The sequence below is a fragment of the Ips typographus genome, linkage group LG3 (assembly GCF_016097725.1).
Source record: "Ips typographus isolate SLU linkage group LG3, UJ_Ityp_2.0, whole genome shotgun sequence".
Lineage (NCBI taxonomy): Eukaryota > Metazoa > Arthropoda > Insecta > Coleoptera > Curculionidae > Ips > Ips typographus.
Genome location: NC_138424.1, coordinates 3983501 through 4002333, shown reverse-complemented (window position 1 = coordinate 4002333; position 18833 = coordinate 3983501). Strand labels below are relative to the sequence as shown.

Sequence of the window (18833 nt, the reverse complement as noted above, 5' to 3'; positions counted from 1 at the left end):
TGATGCAGCAGGATGTTTGTAGTTTTCTACAAAGTTAAAAAAGCGGTCTTAGAACACAATGCGTTTAAAATTGTCCACATTTAACCATTATAATAATGAAAATATTTGTGTATACCCAATAACATTAACACAAACTAATATTTAGGTATTTTACAAGGTATCCAAAAAGTTTTATGTACTATTCTTAACAAAGCATTATTCGGGGGTAATATCCTTAGTGCATTTAATTTTTCCGGAAAAATTCGGAAAAACGAGTTTCTAAGTAATTTGTTTTAACAAATAGCATGAGCGAGATTGATTAGCGAGGATTTTTAAAACCACTCTCGCTCATGCTATTTGTTAAAACAAATTACTTAGAAACGAGTATTCCAATTTTTCCACAGGAAAAATTAGATGCACGAGGGATATTTGGTAAGATTATTTCCTGAGTTAAATAAACAATTTATTTTAATTAAAACAATAAGAACAATAATTAATAAGAACAATAACTTTCAAGCTAGAAAGGGTAACACTATTCTTTATGTTGCTGTGAGGAGTGTGCAATTTTTTCGAATTTTTTTCCGGAAAAACTGCTGACAGCTAAGTTGACAGTTGTTAAATGATTTTTCAACTTAAAATTTACATTTGTTATTCTAATTCTTGATAGCGATTGGTCAAAATTGATAGGAAAGAAATAATCGAAAAAACTTTATTCTATATGCAAATTAGACGTATTTTTTGACGTGAAAGACGCGGATACCGTTTTGCTACTAAAATTTCGGGTACCTTGTATACATTCTCAATTTACATACCGGTATTTTCACAGGCTAAAAATAGTTGGCGTTATATGTACGTTCGAGAAACATTCAATTATTCCTACGTCCCATAAATCCACTACGTGAGCCATCATCCAAAGACCTCGAGTTGTCTTAGAAGCTCCCCAAACGGCCCCCAAAAGCCCAATAAACACCGCAAAAGGTAACTCGAGTTTAAGTTATGTTTGCGTTTCATTTGGCTCGCCAACGAGCGTCTGGGGCTCTTTTTTTGCGCCAGGGCTGTAGAGTAACGCTAATTGCCCCCGGATTCCCCGAAGAAGAATTAACACAATGTCGAGCTCACGATTAACTGACGGGTAATTTTGAAATTCCCTCTAAATCATTTATATAGACTAAAAGGGAATAACATTGTCGCTCCCTTTGTTTAGACAATCGTCATTATCTGAAACGTCTGATGTAAGTGTATGCGTGTAACATTTCGGGAGTTAATTTGACCCTCTCCCGGCCCTTTTAGAGCTAAACTCCAGACGTGTTCGACGCAACAAGACTATACGTGTAATTACATGGAACGTATGTCTGGAATGTAAATGTAAGCAAAATAAAATTAACGTCTGGCAAAAGGTTTTGTGTTTATCCTGGCTTTATAAGTAGTTTTGTATGCGTACGACACGGGAACAATGATAAATCCCTTTTTGTGATACGTATGTTTTGAGTTTCGAAATGTTTTCCGTATAAAAAAGCAAAAAAAACCGCTCCCACATTATGGAAAATAATATAGGTATAAAAAGGTTGAAAGGGAAGTTTAATTAAAGCCTGACTGGAGCTTTGGAGGCATTAATCAACTTTTCCTGAAACCGAAAAAGACGCCGACCGAGTTTTAATTTAGAAAAAACGGAACGATCTTTAATTTTTGGGCTCTATTTGCTGATCCGTTAAAATTGGTTCTTTTATTCTGGATAAAGGTTGGAAGAGCGTTAAAGCAACGCTGCCAAACGTAGTTGAAAAATTATTGGGGATAGGTTATTTTTTAATTAGTCTGGAAATGTTTATCAAATTGTGGTGAAAGAAGAAACAAACAAAATATTGCTTCGAGTCTAAATAATCATCTGTTTCTGGTAAAATAAGGTATATTTAAATTTAATTTTTCTGTAACAATCGAGAGAATAATGTGTCTTCTACCTTTATCATTCGAAAAGTCATAATCCCGACTAGTTTCCATTGTTTACACTACTTATTATCTGTTCTAAGAACTCTCAAAGATAATTAATACTGCAATTAGGCAGGTATGCAAAATTGAAAATTAGTCATACCAATACAAAGTGTATGTTTATCTATTATACACAATGATGTATGACAACATTAATTTTTTTTAAAAACCATCAAGGTGTTCAGTATTAACTTTTCAGTCCCAGAACTATCTTCTAGACCTGTAAAATGGTATGGTCGCAACTTGTAAAAATCCTCTAAGCAGAAAATGTGTGTGTGCTGGTGGTTTTATCTTGATACTGTATTGGCATTTACAAAGCGATACCGCATCATTGTACACAGTATAAAGAATATATAAATACCAGTAAGATTTGATTTTGAATTATTTATTATAACTTTACGACTGTGATTTAGGTAGAAAATTGGCATTGCCATGTAACAGTTAGCAAACCAAGTAGAAGAGACGAGTTGTGCAGAGCCTGTCACACCCCCTCAAGTCTTTGACCAACCACAAAGTTGAAGCTCAAGGTTACACTTCATCAGTTTGTGGTTGTTGGTAGTAGCGTTCACCGAAACCAGAGGGAACCGCATGTCGGGTATGGATCAAAAAATGTGTTCCTCGCGCATCAAGGGCGGACCCTAGAACTTAGGTAGGGTCGGTGAGACCACGCCCCCGGGCCAACAAACTCTAGGCAAATATCAGACTATCAGACCAGTCTGTCAGTTCCCGACTCGCTTTCAAGTTTGTGTTCGTATGTTGACGATCGTCCTGTATACGATTCGAGGACGGTAAAGAGTGCTCCAAGTGTACGTGTAGTGAACAAGTGCATCGAATGCAAGAAAATCAACATCCATCGGTCGTCATTCCATGAGCGGCGGGCCTCGGCCTCCCGTGCCGGGTTTGATCCCCCTGGCCGCCCTGTCCCGACGCCCAGGGCGACCCCGCCGACGAACAGAATCGATCGATGAGGGAGTGGGGTCACGTTGTACGGAAGCGCGCGCTTCAGCCGCCCCTGGCCGACGCCGCCACCGCCGCCGCCGGGCTTCTTGTAAACAGAGTCGTAGCTCGTCGCCCGCTTTAGATCGACCACCCCGTGTTAACCCTATTTTCGTGTGGGTCCGGCAAGAAAATACGCGCATCGTGGACGTGAAATGCGAGGATTACGACAAACGGAACCGGATTCTGTTGACGAAAACGGCCCACGGTTGGCGTGCCATCCCGCGCACCGAGATGCTGGCCGCCCCTCGGGCGTCGGCTGAGGAACAGCCGCTAGCAGCCGATCAAACCGACGTCACTCCACCGCCCCACCATCATCACCGCCATCACCATCACAAACGAAAATCCAAAAAACCCAAATCCCACCAATCCACCTCCGTGCAATTTCCCGAATCGGAACCCTCGTGGGTCACCTCTGAAAGTGTAAACATTGAGTCTCTTTTGCCGTCCCATACCATACAAATTAAGAGGATACCCTCATCCGAAAATTTAGAAAATAGTGTAAACATTGCCTCAGAGCAAGAGTTTGCGCGCACGACTTCAGAGTGCAGCACGCCCGATAAAGTGTGTGACGTCACGCCGCTCGACAACTTACTGGCAGTGGCGGAGCTCGAGCTCAAACAGCATATGCAATCGGGAAACTGGAGCACGAACCCGGAAACCAGCACGGACAAATCTAACATCAGCCATGAGTTGCATGAGGACTTAACCACAAATTCTGAGGAGAAATCCGAAGAGTGCAGTTATAATGACGATGATGAAATGTCTATGAATGACATTTTATCCAGATTAGAACAGTCCTTGCAAAGCCCGCATGGCTTTGGATCGGAAAGTGCCTTCGATGATGAAGATGACACCACATGTAAGTTTCAACCATTTGACGACGAAGAGGAAGAAGAAAATACTGGTGTTACGGGTGATGGTAACACTTCAAAGAATGAAAACATTTCCAAAACTTCAAACGAAGACCAGCTGGAAGTGGAAGTGAAACAAGAAAGTCTGGGTACAAACTCAGAACCTACAGAGACAGAAAACACAATTCTCGAAAACAATCAACCTCCAGAGGAATTACAATGCAAACTCGAGCCACCTGAAAAACCTCAACATCAGAAAGAAGAAGTTCAACAACCCGACCCCCAACAACAAAACGAACAAACAAAAGAATCTGAGCCAGAAAGTCCTCATTATGATGCGGAACCCCATATAGAAAACGAAGTTGCAGAGGCAGAACCGTCAATCTCAGAACAACAACCTCCAAGTCCAGGTGATGAAGGCATCTGCTTAGATCTTTCTTTAAAAAGTAAACTTCCACCAAAAGAGGATCAAGATTCAGGCCCTACAGACTTATGTATACGGAAAAGGGAGCCTTCACCCAAAATGCAACCACCGCGTCCAGCTTCACAAAACTCCGAAGCGATACAATCGCCACAACCCAGTGGAATCCCAGCAGTGCCAGCATCTCCAGACATAGTCACTACCACCACAATGTCTAAACCTAGATCTATATTTCTGGAGTCTTTACTAGCAACCAAAACCGCTTCAAATGCTTCAGAACTTAACAAATCCAAAGAACCCCTAGATCTTGGTCAGCAATGCCGTAAATCAGCCAGTCCAACTGTGACGTGTTCACAAGAAATTGTGGACCCTAGCTCAAATGGTGAACCACCAGCAAAGAAACTCAAAGAAAATGATGATATCACCTTAAAGAACTTGCTGGACAAAGACGTGGGTGGGCTATTGTTAGAGCAACACTCTAAGAAACCAACGGACAAAGCTATTCTGCAAGACACTCCTAGGTTGTTGAGTTTACTCAACGCCTCAAGTGAAACGGAAGATCCGTTGGTTGAATTCAAACAACTGCTCTTAGAAATTGACATACCAAATCCTTTAATGGTACCCAAAGACGTGTTTCCAGATTTATTGAAACATCCTAGAAGGGAAATTTTAAAGATTTTAAGTGGACATTCTAGCAAAAACGTACCACTGGATGATATTCTTGTAGTGTACAAAGATAAGCTGCTGGCAGCTATTAAAAGTTCACTGCAATCGAAAAAGAATGTTATATCTTCAGAAAAGTTGTCCCATAATAAACATTCAAACAAAACACACAGTGAACTAAACAACAACCATAACGATTCAGCAAGTCATAAAAGGAAAGTCCCACCAGAAAATTCAAATAAACCGGCTTCGGACAGTAACAAAACCACCTTGGCTAATGATATAGATGCAGCTAATGAAGCAGCTTTCAACCCGTTATTTTGGAGTGGATTTCCTAATCCTTTTGAAGCGCTGAACAACTACTCCAACCACAACGAATTATTACAAGCCCTCTACGCAGCATCTTCAATGCCATATATGCACAACCAACTAGGGGAGCTTCATCCGAGTTTGCAGATGATGCTAGGTAATAAAATGCCCTCTCCATTAGGTTTTCCACCACTGCCACCTTTAGGGTTTAACAATCCTATAGAATTGTCAATGTGGCAAGAAGCTATGATGCAAGCCAGTCTTCTTAAAAACAACTCAAACATGCCGCAAAGGCCTGCAGCACCTCAACAAAAGAAAACTCACCATCATACGCATCAAAGCAATAAATTTACGACTCCTTCAGCAGTCAAAACTCCTGCGATGGTTCACCCATCTTTCAACAATAATCAGTCTAGTTGGCAGAATCCTTATCTCGGATTAGGGGGATTTCCTCCAGGTAATACCAACAATCTGTCCGTGGACACCCAGTTTAATCCTTTCAGTCATAAAAACAACATAAGTCCCAGTAGTAGGCACAATAATCAACAACTAAGTCCATCTGTCATGCAGAAAAAAAATAAGGAGGGGTTTCCACAATTTGCGGACCAAGAAAAACGAATGCACCAGCAGATGATGCAGGAACATCAAAAGATGCAGCAGATACAGCAGCAAAAGTTGTTGCGACAGCATCAGCAGCAAATATATCAGCAACAGTTAATGATGCAAAACGGATCAATGGGAAAGAAATCTCAGACGGTCGGAAATTACGGATTTTTGACGCACGAGACGTCCAAATCAGGTGAAGTGATGAAACAGGGTGGTGTGTCGGCGCCCATGGACTTGTCGGGGGTGCAGAATGTGCCAGGACGACCAAAAGCGTCCGGGGCGAAGTCCAATGGATTGGTGTCGTCGTCGAGGAGTTTGGTCGAAGACGTTCCCGAAGTGGGAAGCACCACGGAAGACAATATGCAGGATGGTCATGCGCAATTATGGCATCCACTATTTGGGAGGTGAGTTCGTTTACTAGGTTAGATTTACATGTGAAATGGAATTTTCTGTTTTATCGGTTCTGGCAAATAAAAAAATGTTACACTTAATAGGTACAATAAACAGATTTTAAGTACTTACTCTTTACTTTACTATAAAGAGAATTTACAGAGAAAACCGCACCCGAATTTTAAGATCTGGTATATATCAAATTATTTTGTCCCTCATATTACGATTATGTAATCCTTTAAATACTTCCGCTACTAATGTAAACAAATCAAATAAGTTTACAAGGTTGTTTTCTGCTAATAACATGTTTATTTGCATTTGTTTTATTCATTTTTTATAAAACTTTGGACCACAAAATCTGATTTATGTGACTCACACATTGACATGAAATCATCATGAAATTTAAATATATACAGGGTGGACGTAAAATGTGCTAAAAATTGTTGGTTACATTTAGAAGAGGGCATATCTACAAGAAGTAAAGTTATGAAAAATTTAAATATTTCAAAATTGGCTAGCCAAATCAATATTCTATATTTTTTTATATACTTAAGAAAGCGAACGATGTGAACAATAGAAGCTGATTCTTACATAATAACCTTAAAATCAATAACATAACACAAATATTGAAACAAATAATTTAATGAGATATCGATAAATAGGTATTTAAAAACATTTTTATTACGTGATTTGACTGTTATTATGATTACGTGTACAGGGTGCTGCATTTTCGATGGTTTTACGGGGTACAGAGAAAACCGTAATAGATAGAAAAAAAGTAGCATACATGTTCTGATCTCTTTTTCTGAGCTGAGACGACTGGCGAAAAGTGGGCGGCGAAAACTTCTTTTGTTTCAAAGATACGGGGAGCTTTTGAAAATTGGTCATTTTGGAACCTCCTCTGTATTTCATTTGCTATTAAAGTTATCAAAAAAGGAAAAGCGGTTTCCGGTAGAAGATTTGACGTAGAATCCAATGGCGTAGTCAGTTTTTTTCTATTACGTTTAGTTTCTGACATATTACAATAAGTTATATTTTTTTAAATGGAACACCCTATATATTTTTAGTTCATTTAATTCTATTGATTTTTACTTTTTCAACGGTGTATTAAAACATATAAGTTTGTAAACGTTAATCTTAGTAATTAGAAAAAAAGCGTTTCCTTAACAAAAAAGTGCTAAATAATATGTATAAAAATACCCACAGTCGAAACAAAATTTGACTATGTTCATATTAACATGTTACATGTCGTTTATAAACAGTTTTTTCAACTTCCACCTTAAAAATAGTAGAAAATAGAAATGGCCAGTTTTCTTATTAAAGTGACGGTAAAACTGTTTGTAACTTAGATTTTTAATAAGATTTATTAAAAATGTTTAATTTTCTGATGTGTTAATTTATATGATTTCCGATTTTGTTTGGTATTTTAGATATTGGCCTTTTTTTAGCTTAGCAAAGGTCTTTTTTTAAAATAACAGAATTAACCTCTACAAACTTATATGTTTTAATACACCGTTGAAAAAGTAAAAATCAACAGAATTTAATGAACTAAAAATATATAGGGTGTTCCATTTAAAAAAATATAACTTACTGTCATATGTCAGAAACTAAACGTAATAGAAAAAAACTGACTACGCCATTGGATTCTACGTCAAAACTTCTACCGGAAACCGTTTTTCCTTTTTTGATAACTTTAATAGCAAATGAAATACAGAGGAGGTTCCAAAATGACCAATTTTCAAAAGCTCCCCGTATCTTTGAAACAAAAGAAGTTTGCGCCGCCCACTTTTCGCCAGTCGTCTCAGCTCAGAAAAAGAGATCAGAACACGTATGCTACTTTTTTTCTATCTATTACCGTTTTCTCTGTACCCCGTAAAACCATCGAAAATGCAGCACCCTGTACAGTTGAATAACGTAATCAATGAGACCTGAATCTGGACCCAAAAAAAATGCACCAGTAATTTTTGCAACGAATTAAGGTCGTGGATTAAGGTTTGTACCAAAAAAGTAGTCCAATTTGTCATTCGTTCTACATATTGGATTGCCAAACAAGCGTCTCGAGCATACGGAATTCGCTTCCAATTTTATCTTAATCTAAAAGTACTGCTTTAATTGCTCGTAATGCGCTACTTTTGCGTATAAATTAATTTATTATGTGTATAACCTTTTACAATTAAAACGTGTTTGCTTATCTGACAAAACGATTTCGAAGCACGACATCGAACGTGTTCCGTTCGGATCACGCAAAAAAGTCATACGGGATTGACTTGTTCTTAACACGTTAAATTTCTCTGTCTTTTAATAAATTTTGTTTTGCAGTCAAAACAAAGGCTACAGTTCCTGGCCTTTACCATCCCTAGCAGCCATGGGTGAATAACACAGGCTCCAACCTCCAAAGGGCAACCTTTGGAGGGGTGGTCACCAACCGAATCTATCCAGGTCTAACAGCCTGGAGCCAACTTTTACAGGGTTCGATTTCGATTCGTTCTTTTCCAAATAATGACGGCTAAATGACGTCAAAGTAGGTGAGTGTTTAACTTAACTTTAAAGTAAATCCTGAACTTGCTGAACATCAAAAAGACGCTTTGATACCGACAAATACACCATTCTCTGGATATTTACGAGGCGCATCGGCACACTCGATACATCATCGTTCCCATTTCGCTTCAAAGATGCCTTAAAAGCGAAATTAACAGTCAATTGAATACTGCTAAGTAATAAATTACACATATTAGAAGCCGTTATATTTATCTTTTAAATCGTTTCACTGCTAATGGGTTTCTTTTGGTGCGGAGCCTCAAGACCGACAATCGATCATTGTTTCTCTAAACATGACACAACAGTCATTGAACTGCTTTTTGATCTTTCGATTTCGTAACTATGAACAACTGAAAATTTAAAAATGTTTGGCTTAGACATCACAGTGGATGGCCGGATCAGATTTTAAATTTGATGAGCAAATAGTATACTATGTTACTAGGAGTAGAAAGAGGCGATTGGCTGAGCTCAGAAGATTGAACAAAACAGATTGACAACTGAGCGAAGCACAATTATCGCATTCTACTCCCGTGTAACATATAAAAAATTTGTTCAAGCATTTTTTAGTTCAAATTGCAGAAGATCCACAGATTGATTGTAACAACCACAACCTAATTTTCTTCGCCAAAACCTCAATAAACTCAAAATGTCAATGTCACGCAAACCCATTCATCATGCGTCAAAAATGACAATATTGACATTATTTATTTACTACACCATTTACACATGTAGTGTAGAAAATATCACTTGGATTTTAAAAATATAAGTTGGATTTGACTTGTATTTCAGAAAAGGTCACTTGTACGCTATATTTCAATTTCAGATTTTTTTGTGTTTCTATGTGGTTATTAGTTCATTGTTTTTTTTTAATATCAGTTTAAGCAAAAAAAACCGCCTATCGGGAGTATTAATTTATATAAAATATACAGGGTGTCCCATAACTATATGACAATCTCTCGGGGGCATGCAGGAGAGGTCAAAATAATACGATTTGTTCATATAATTTTTTTTAAAGTCATTCCCAAGGGAAATATCAAGCCCCAAAGAACTGCCTGCCAATTAACGTTTTTGGCCGTAACTTTTGAAACACTTTGTATATTGTAAGGATTATTGGGTTTAATGTTGTATTGAAAGATTGTTTCTATTTGACATGAAAACCAGGTATCTCGTCTTCGAAAGGCAGGAACTAACTGGACCTAAGACACAATTTGCTTAAACTTTGACAGCTGCCATTATTTTCAGCTGCAAACGCCATTAATGTATATACTCTTGACATTTTTATCGAAAAATTGTACTCTTTCTTTACTTCGATAAAATAAACTGTTTTCGAGATAAATTGATTTTTCATTGAACTGCTTAAACCACAATGTTATCAAAAATATTCGTTAAACTATTTACTTTTTTTACTTAATTAATTTTTTTTGCTCAACTTTAATTTTCCAAATTACAAATGACCATGTCTAAAATCCAACTGCTCTTTTCTATAATACAAGTGACTAATCTGAAATACAAATTGCAATTTCGAAAATCAAAGTTATTATTCTAAAATTGAAAGTACCTTTTCTGAAATACAAGTGATATTTTTTAAATCCATCTTATGGTTTCTAAAATTCAACTGACGCTTTCTAAACTACATGTGTAAATGGTGTAGTATAACAATAAAAAATTCATTATTGTACTAGTAACATAATGTAGTCTTTCTACGCCGACAGTACATGTCAGTAATAAGCATAATTAGCTTTTTTGTATTAGTAATCGATTTATTTCAATGCATTCAGAAGAAAATTGTCTAGCAATTGCTAATCGATGTGTTCTTATTGATGGGGCCATTGTCTTGCTATAGCTGATATTCAGTACAAATCTACAAGTTGACAGGTTTTTGAAAATACCAATTTAGCTGACTAGCTAGGATGGAGTTAAGTTTCATCTAACCACTGTCAAAGTTTTCATAACCTCAACAAACTTTGATTCAAAGAACTCAATTTGCGCTAAAATGTCAAATAAACCTCTAATTTATTGCTTCATTTCTCACAAATCTCTAAAGTTAACCACAACAAAAAAAAACGTTATATGCCGTTAGTGATGAATTTTAAGAAGCCTATTTGGCTGAAACTAGCATGCAATAAGTTATGAAGAAAACAGGGGAAAATAGTTGAGAGTTAGGAAGGACATTTTTGTGGGAATAAGAAAAACAAAGTTTACAGACTCAGATTAAATTTACTATTTAAAACTATTTTTAGCTTTGACATTGTACATAACTATTTTGTTATAAATTTAGTTTGACAGGTCTTTCTCATATCCTAGTAAATATCATTGCAAGAATGATCAGAGTCCTTGACACTGATTTTTTTACAAATGGGAAAATTAAAAATACTATACTTCTTTTTTTGAAAATGAAAATTTCAGTTCTCGTCAAAATATGTATTTGTCTTCAAGATTTTTATTCAGTTTATATGAAAGACAGCTCGGACTTTGATCGTTTTTGTGTTGCAAAGCGTTCCCAATGTTATCCCAATTTTTGTCAAAAACGGACTCTGATATCTTTTCCCCTGTACTTTTCATGTGGATAGCTTAAACAAACCGGAAACTGTACAAAAGCAAGTTTGACAGCACAAATATTCATTTAAAGCCACGTTTAATGTAACCCTTTTCTTTTCATTGTCGAACTGAATGATCGACGTTTAAATAGATGAATTTGCATGTGAATGTGGAGGACATTGATACAGACGCGATCCGGAACAGGAAAAACGCGATTCTCCGATAAATACATTGTGGCCTGAAGTGTTTCGGGTTCGAGTTTAAAATAGAATCGCCGAACTTGTGACCCTGCCAGCAATATTGGGAAAGTATCTCTCTCCGTCCTGGTTTAATCCTGACGGACGTTAGTCAATTTTCCTTTTAAAAAACAGCGTTACAGTACAGTACACCACGTTGTGATTAAAATTTCAAGAAAAAATTCTGCATAAAAAAGGCATAAAAACGTAAAGATTAAAATCAGGACATCTTAGTGCTCACTGGATATAAAAAACCTGTTGATAGATTGATAACTGCAATGTAACCTTAATAAATGACCTGCGTGTCTGTATATAATAAGTAAAGAGTAGTGTCACTGATATAACAGAGAGGTTGTGTAAAACAAAATGGACATCTCACAACAAAATCTTGATTCCATATAGTAGGCAGAATGCAATTTTGGGTTAAATCATACTGGGACAACTGGAACGAAAAACACGCAGTATAATGACGCCTTAAGCTTGCTGAAGTTGGACAAACATTAAGTTATCTGAAACAATAAAATTAGTTATAATTATCCTTTTTAATTAATTATATATCTTAGTAAATAGTTGGTAAAAAATAGAAATTAAAAATTAATAAACCGGACATTATATTTTGCCATTAATCTAGTCATACTATTTTGTTCTGCCTACTTTGGATTATTTTTCAGTAATAACCGGTTTTATAAGGCTGCAAAAAATTGGCGGTTCACAGTAGTGTAAAACAGTAGCTTATTACATCTGTAGAGCCATTGACCAGGCAATACCAAGAATTCTCAGCATGTTTAAGCAATTTAATGCGTGAATGACGCAATCTGTTCATCGTGATCGCGAATGAACCGTGAACGTAAACTTCTTCCTGCCCGACCAGCTGACACTCGATTTTTCCTCAACATTTTTCCGCTTGAGTTTCATGAAACGGAAAAGTTCAAAGCTCTAAGAGCAAGGCGGGGAGGGAGCGCCACTGTGTGAGGTTGCGGGGGCGCCACTGGCTTTCACTGCGATTCTTCAAAAGGAAGCTTAATCTCCGCTACTTCATCACGTTTTTCGCTGGAAAACCGTCGCCATTGGCCGGCCGACTCCCACACAAAACAGATTAATATCTCGGAAACGAGTTGAAAGACCTACCTACCTTATCAAGATTCAAATCGCAGTCGACCAAAGAAAAATCGCGACTTAAGAATTTACAGCGCACAATGCAATTCATAGAAATCAATCAATTCTTAATTCAGCCTGTCCTGCATGAAGCTCTTCCAAATTTAACCCCGGGAATGTAGGTTAAAGGTTCGGAAAATTTGGCAACGTCGCCCATTTAATAACGCATTTCTTCCATTTGACACACAATGAGAGAGAGAGAACGTAAATGGTTCGCTGTAATTTTCTCCACGGAGTATCGACCTGGGAAGATCAATACCGCACTGACACTGGAAATTGCGGTCGGACGATCGTCAATTGTTCTGGACTCCGGGAGTTGTGGCGGGAAAGTTTATCCGTCTTTGCTTTTGCCATTCATAGCAAATTTTACTCGAATGAGTATTTCGGGTGTAATACGCGTTCTCTACATGGTGGTCCAGTTTTAAGTGTCAATAATTCACCATTCGATAGCCAATCAAAAAATAAGTTGACTTGCATTATGTAATTTTTCTGAAAAACATTTCCTAAGGAATCTACAGTCCTTCAAATTTCAATTTAAAAAATCGTTTCATAGTGTAAAACTGAACATTCAAGACTTGTGTGAGTTCAAATTTGTACCGAATAGTCTAAAAACTTGCTATTTACTACTAGGAATAGTCTTATAATTTGTTTTCTCAAACTGCCATCCTGGTCGAGTGTCTGAAACTGGATTTCAAGAACTAAAAACAGTCCGGAAATCAAGACAAAGATTGTATTGTGCATGAAACTCATTTTTTACTTCTAAAGATAATCTAAAAGTTGACTTTTAAAGCTAGAACTGCCTTTACTAGGACTAAAGAGAGTCCAAAAGTTTACTTTCAGAACTTCAATTGGTGTACAACTCAATTTTCGGGACTGGAAACAGGACTATTTCATTTCTAAAAATTAGTTCTCAAGACTAATATCGTAGCATTTGATACCAAAATTGTTTACTTTTATTACTGAAGAAACTTGACTTTTGGAAATAGTCTTAAACTCGATTTTTCAGTCTTTAAAAGCACTAAAAACAGTCTGAATTTCTTAAAGATGCTACAATTTATTGCACCTATGAGTGTAGAAGTCAATTTAATACTGAAGAAGCTTGAAATAACATTTTCAAGACTATGGACAGCGTACAAACTGGCTTTTAGACCAAAGTCAAAAAATGTTTAGCACTGAGGTGTCTAGAAGTCAATTTAATAGTGACAAAGCTTGGAATGCCATTTTAGAAGAATGAAGAATGTGAAAATTGTTTTTTAAGTTTGCTGTGTCAATAACTTGGTAAAGATAGTCTTGAAACTCGATTTTCCAAGCTGAAAGCAGTTTTGAAACACTAAAAATAGTCCAGAATTCTGAGAAAATTAAAAGCAAGAAAAGTTAGTTTTCAAGACAATTTTCATGAATCTAATGTCAATGTCCTCTATCTAAGACTATTTTCAAAACTAAAATATTGAAATTTGTCTTAAAAATTAAAACTTACTTCAAATGCAAATTTTAAGCTTCTGATATTACTTTTCATTAGTTCATAGTCACTTTTTGGTGTTCAAGTCAATTTTTAAGGTTGAAATGTAAGAATTTGTAGTAAAAAATTCTAGAAAAAGTAGTTTTTTATGTCTACAAATACAAATCAATTTTCAATATTAAAGTCTCTCAATTTGCATGAAAACTGATTACAAACACAATTTTTAAGCTTCTGAAATCAATTTTTATCTTTTCTCAGTCAATTTTCAAAACTAAAGTCTTTCAGTTTGTCTGGAAACTATGAAAACTAGCTACAATTAAATTTTTTAAGCTTCTTAAGTGAATTTTCTGTTTCCAAGACAATTTTTAAGTTGGGTTGGGTTAGTTTTGGGTCTTTGAAAGTAATAATTGAATTATATCGTAAAAGAAGTTTCAAATCAGAATTTTATAAGAGATAATTTATTTTTCATCGTAAACAATGAAATTAAAAAAAACACGTAATTTTTGAAAAATATCTAGAGACGTAGAAGGCAAAAACATTAAAACCATCTTCCTGTATCTAGGCTACTGGAGAATTTTGGCAAACGTCATTCATAATGAGTATTAATTTCATAATGAGTGTTCCAAATTTGATCAAAATTGCTCCAACGGTTTGGCAGTTATGACAAAAAACCGATTTTTTAAACAGAAATTTGAAAGACTGTATTTTCCTTAGGAATCATTTTTCAGGAAAATTACATAATGCATGTCAACTTATTTTTCAATTGGCTATGGATTGGTGAATTATTGACATTTAAAACTGGACCACCCTGTATAATAAACACTGAAGATAGAGCAGCTTTAATTAAAATTAATTACTATCCATGGAGTACCATAACTTAACAGTTTCTGGTTGCTTATAATCGATTTTTTTCATGATGTTAAATCAACTACTATTACTATAAACCAGAAAATTTTAACGTAAAAAAGACGTTCTCTCACTTTCCTTTAGTTTACATTTTAGTACCAATTTTCAGTTCATTTCATCCTTTTATCATCGCAATTGAATTGACTTACAATTGACCCGTTGCATTCAGTCGTTGACCCATTAATAATACATGGACAATGCAGTTTATCGAGGTCCCAATTAATTGTCCCCACAAAAAGGTCAATGAATTAGGCTTCCGCACCAATTCCCGTGTGAAGTGTTATTTAAAACTCCATATAAACTAGATTCAAACAATATGTTATCAATACTTGTCCTAGAGTGGTATATGGAAAAAGTACCGTAGACGACGCAGAACATCGTCGTGCTCCACGTACCCGGAGCAAGAAGCAGTCAATAGCCTCGTAAAATAACGTTATTTGTACAAAACTTTTGTTAATTCAAATTTTGTACTCTTTGTCTATATAATTGGCACCTTTCTACTTCAAACACAGTTATTGAGGCTCCATTGTGTACCGTCTACCGGCTTGCTTTTAACAATAGACGTTATTTAGCATAAAATTAAATTAAAAACCAATGCGTCATCCTTGTGCACACACTTGAGTTGAAAACACCGTTTACACACAGGATGTTAAAAACTAATTTTGAAATTATCAATTTTCAGGGCCTCAACTTTATCCACGGGAAACTCAATCACCGAGAATTTTCAGGATCCAATCAATCGAGTCTTTCATGAACAATGTTTCTTGTCTAGTAATCTAGTGTAATCCGGTGAGTGTAACCCAACGTTTTTGTTCTAGAAATGTACACATACACACACTCTAGTTCTATAGGAATTTAAACATTTGAAATTGTAATTTAAACAAAATTTCCATTTCAAGTGTGAATAATGTTCAAACTGACATTCCAACGCTTATTAAACAAAAAAATGTTCCTGATGTATAAAGTATTTTAGACATTGTGAACAGACCTGTATGTAAATACGATTAGATCCTATATGATATATAGGTTTATATTCTTACAGTGCTGTATGACATGTTACTATGTGAATTTCTGTATATACTAGGTTAAGTATGTGTAAAAATGTTAGCTTTGAAGTCCTTAATGTTTGTCTTTTGATTAGGATCTTTAACTGATTAAAGATTAATAAAATACATTAGTATAAAGACCTATACATAGATTTGAAAGCTTCATAATTACACTTTCTAATCATCTACAAGGATTTTGCCCGAACTGTAAGCTCGATTGTAGATCTGCCTACACACTATAAAAAACTTATCTACATACAAAAGATTATCAACTAGGTCACATACTAAGGCTAATATTCGTGGTCATACGACCTAAATACCATCAGTTTATTTCAAGATCAATCAAAAGACGACCAAGAAGGATATGTTAGGGTATAGTTTTGCCTCTAAACCAATACATACATGTTCATTTACGCTTTGAATCATAAACTACAGAATGTTTCAAAATTCCAGTGCAATAATAGTAATTGTAAAACGTTTGAGTTTCTGTTATTTTGATTGTTTTTCGGTGAAATCTGTGAAGTTTCAGTCTTGTATAAGTCGCATAATTGATGGAGAATTGATATCCGAATTGTTTGAGAGTAAAAAAAGTATGGGTGACTATAACTGGTTCGTATAGGATAAAACATCGAGAGCTTCATTATGGTACCTAACTATGTATGTACTAATAAAAATGTATCTGATATAAACCTCACCGAGTCACCCATGTGAATATGTTATACATATAGACCACCAGTTAATGATGGTGATAATATATAATTAGATAGCAAAATTGTTCTTTAGATGTACTTTTCTAACTTGTTGTTATTTGTAGATTTTTACTTTATGTTCTGTTTGAACTGTCAAAAATAAAGACTGCATAATCATCATTATACAGTCGCGTATTATCTTAATTCAATATGGCCGTTCCAATGAATAATTTATTATATAAAGAACGTATTTTTCTCTTATCGATTGGCACGGAGAAATTGATGATAATGCATACAACCAGGGCTGATTTATATATCGATGTGTAATAAGCTTTATGGTCTTATTATTATATTCGACTATCTTTATATGTAATGATATTAATATAATAATAATAATAATAATAATAAATTAATATGAATTACCTAACAAATTATCTGTGAGAAACACTGTCGATGTATACAAACATATCGCGATATGATTATAATATATTTTTCGGTTCGATTCCTTTTTTTGGTAAGTCCGAACGTTTTCAACTGTAGACAATAATAATGAAGCGAGTTCTACTTCTCTATACTTTTAGGGCGAAACTAGCGATTGATGTTAGTGAAATTACATTTTACGCTGCTGTTAGCGTGCTTTAGTTATTATACTGTTCAATTGAGCAGGAAATTTGCCTTTGGTTGCTCGTCTTATTTGCCTATACGTTCAGGAAACTTAAACATCCAACTAGATTCTCCACAAGGCAAGTCTCCTGGCTGAGTTTATTCTGTTATTTGTTTTAGAAATGTTTGTTCTAATTAAGGAAAAACCAAAGAAAAATATTTATAGTTTTAGATATAGCTTGATATTATCATTTTAGCTGTAATCTAATACGAAAATAAATTATTGAATTATTTTATATTGATGTTTTATTAACTTTAGTCTTGTACTGTACTAAATACAAAATTTCCCAACACCAAAAGTGTGGTGTTTTATAAAAGTTTTTAATCGACTAAATGCACGAGATGATAGAATCTGCGAAAATGAAGAGGACATTTTTGTATAAGCGTGGTTCTTTGAATGTGACGTCGACAACGTTTCAAACGTCATAATCACCAGTAGAACCTTAGAGCACAAAATGGCGTTCCGTAATCTATATAACTTTTTGAGGTTTTATTTATGTTTTAAAAGTAAAGCTCTAAACTAGAAATATAACCTCGAACAAAAGAGGTAACTGACGTAGGCAACGGCGTAATCAAACACGCAGCAGTGCGTCCTTGACAACGAGACAACTCCTGCAGAATAAAAAGGCCCAACCCAAGGCCGAGTGACCGTAGTGACCCCTACCATAAGGCCGAAAGTCGAATGGAACCAGTCGTGCGTTCAAGAGTCCTTCTTTGGTCTCGCACGATACGGCCGACTGCTGAAGAGAAGAATGTGTACGCAACAGTGGCGTGACTTATCAAGGGACTCATCCCTAAAGATTCTTAGCCGTGAAATTATCATACAATGTTGGGGCACGCCACTGGTTTGAATGGTAAATATGCGGGGAGTCCTCATTGTTGGCGGTGTGTACAGACAAGGCCTGCCGGCTATTGCAGGAATTGCATGCAGAGCTTTATGGATGGCTGCATACCCAAAGAAATCATCATCTTTTGACCGAGTTAAGCATCCTACATTTTTGTAGAAATTCAGTTCAAAATCATATCACATCTTCTGCCTATGGCAACCCGACCATAAATGTCAGAGGAAAACAGAAAAAATGACATTGATGACATTTCAAAGCTTTGACCGAATCTACACCTTTTTTTAGGACACCATAGAGGAACAAAACATCAAAATCTTTTATTAAAACATACTGGAATTTGAGCATGTTTAGAAAAGTATGAAATCGAACTCGGAACTGGACAGTTGCCTAAATCAGGACATGGGGACGGCACAAATCTGTGACATTTAAAATTAACTCGGAGGCCCCCAAAACAAAAACAAAACCGCAGCAAACGGGCGTGAGAGACCGCAGTCGGGATGGCCATGGGTGCGTGAAGTAAATGCAATTATTTTAATCATTCAATGCAAACCAGAGCC

General features: G+C 35.8%; 1 protein-coding gene across 1 annotated transcript; it reads left to right on the top strand.

Moving 5' to 3' along the window:
• The first annotated feature begins 2033 nt into the window (after nucleotides 1–2033).
• LOC145726861 (uncharacterized) lies at nucleotides 2034–17667 on the top strand. The gene is made up of 3 exons (XM_081976134.1): nucleotides 2034–6215; nucleotides 8521–8726; nucleotides 15716–17667. Exons 1-2 carry the CDS (start codon nucleotides 2830–2832, stop codon nucleotides 8576–8578), a joined length of 3444 nt encoding a protein of 1147 aa, XP_081832260.1. The 5' UTR covers nucleotides 2034–2829; the 3' UTR covers nucleotides 8579–8726; nucleotides 15716–17667.
• The last annotated feature ends 1166 nt before the right edge of the window (nucleotides 17668–18833 follow it).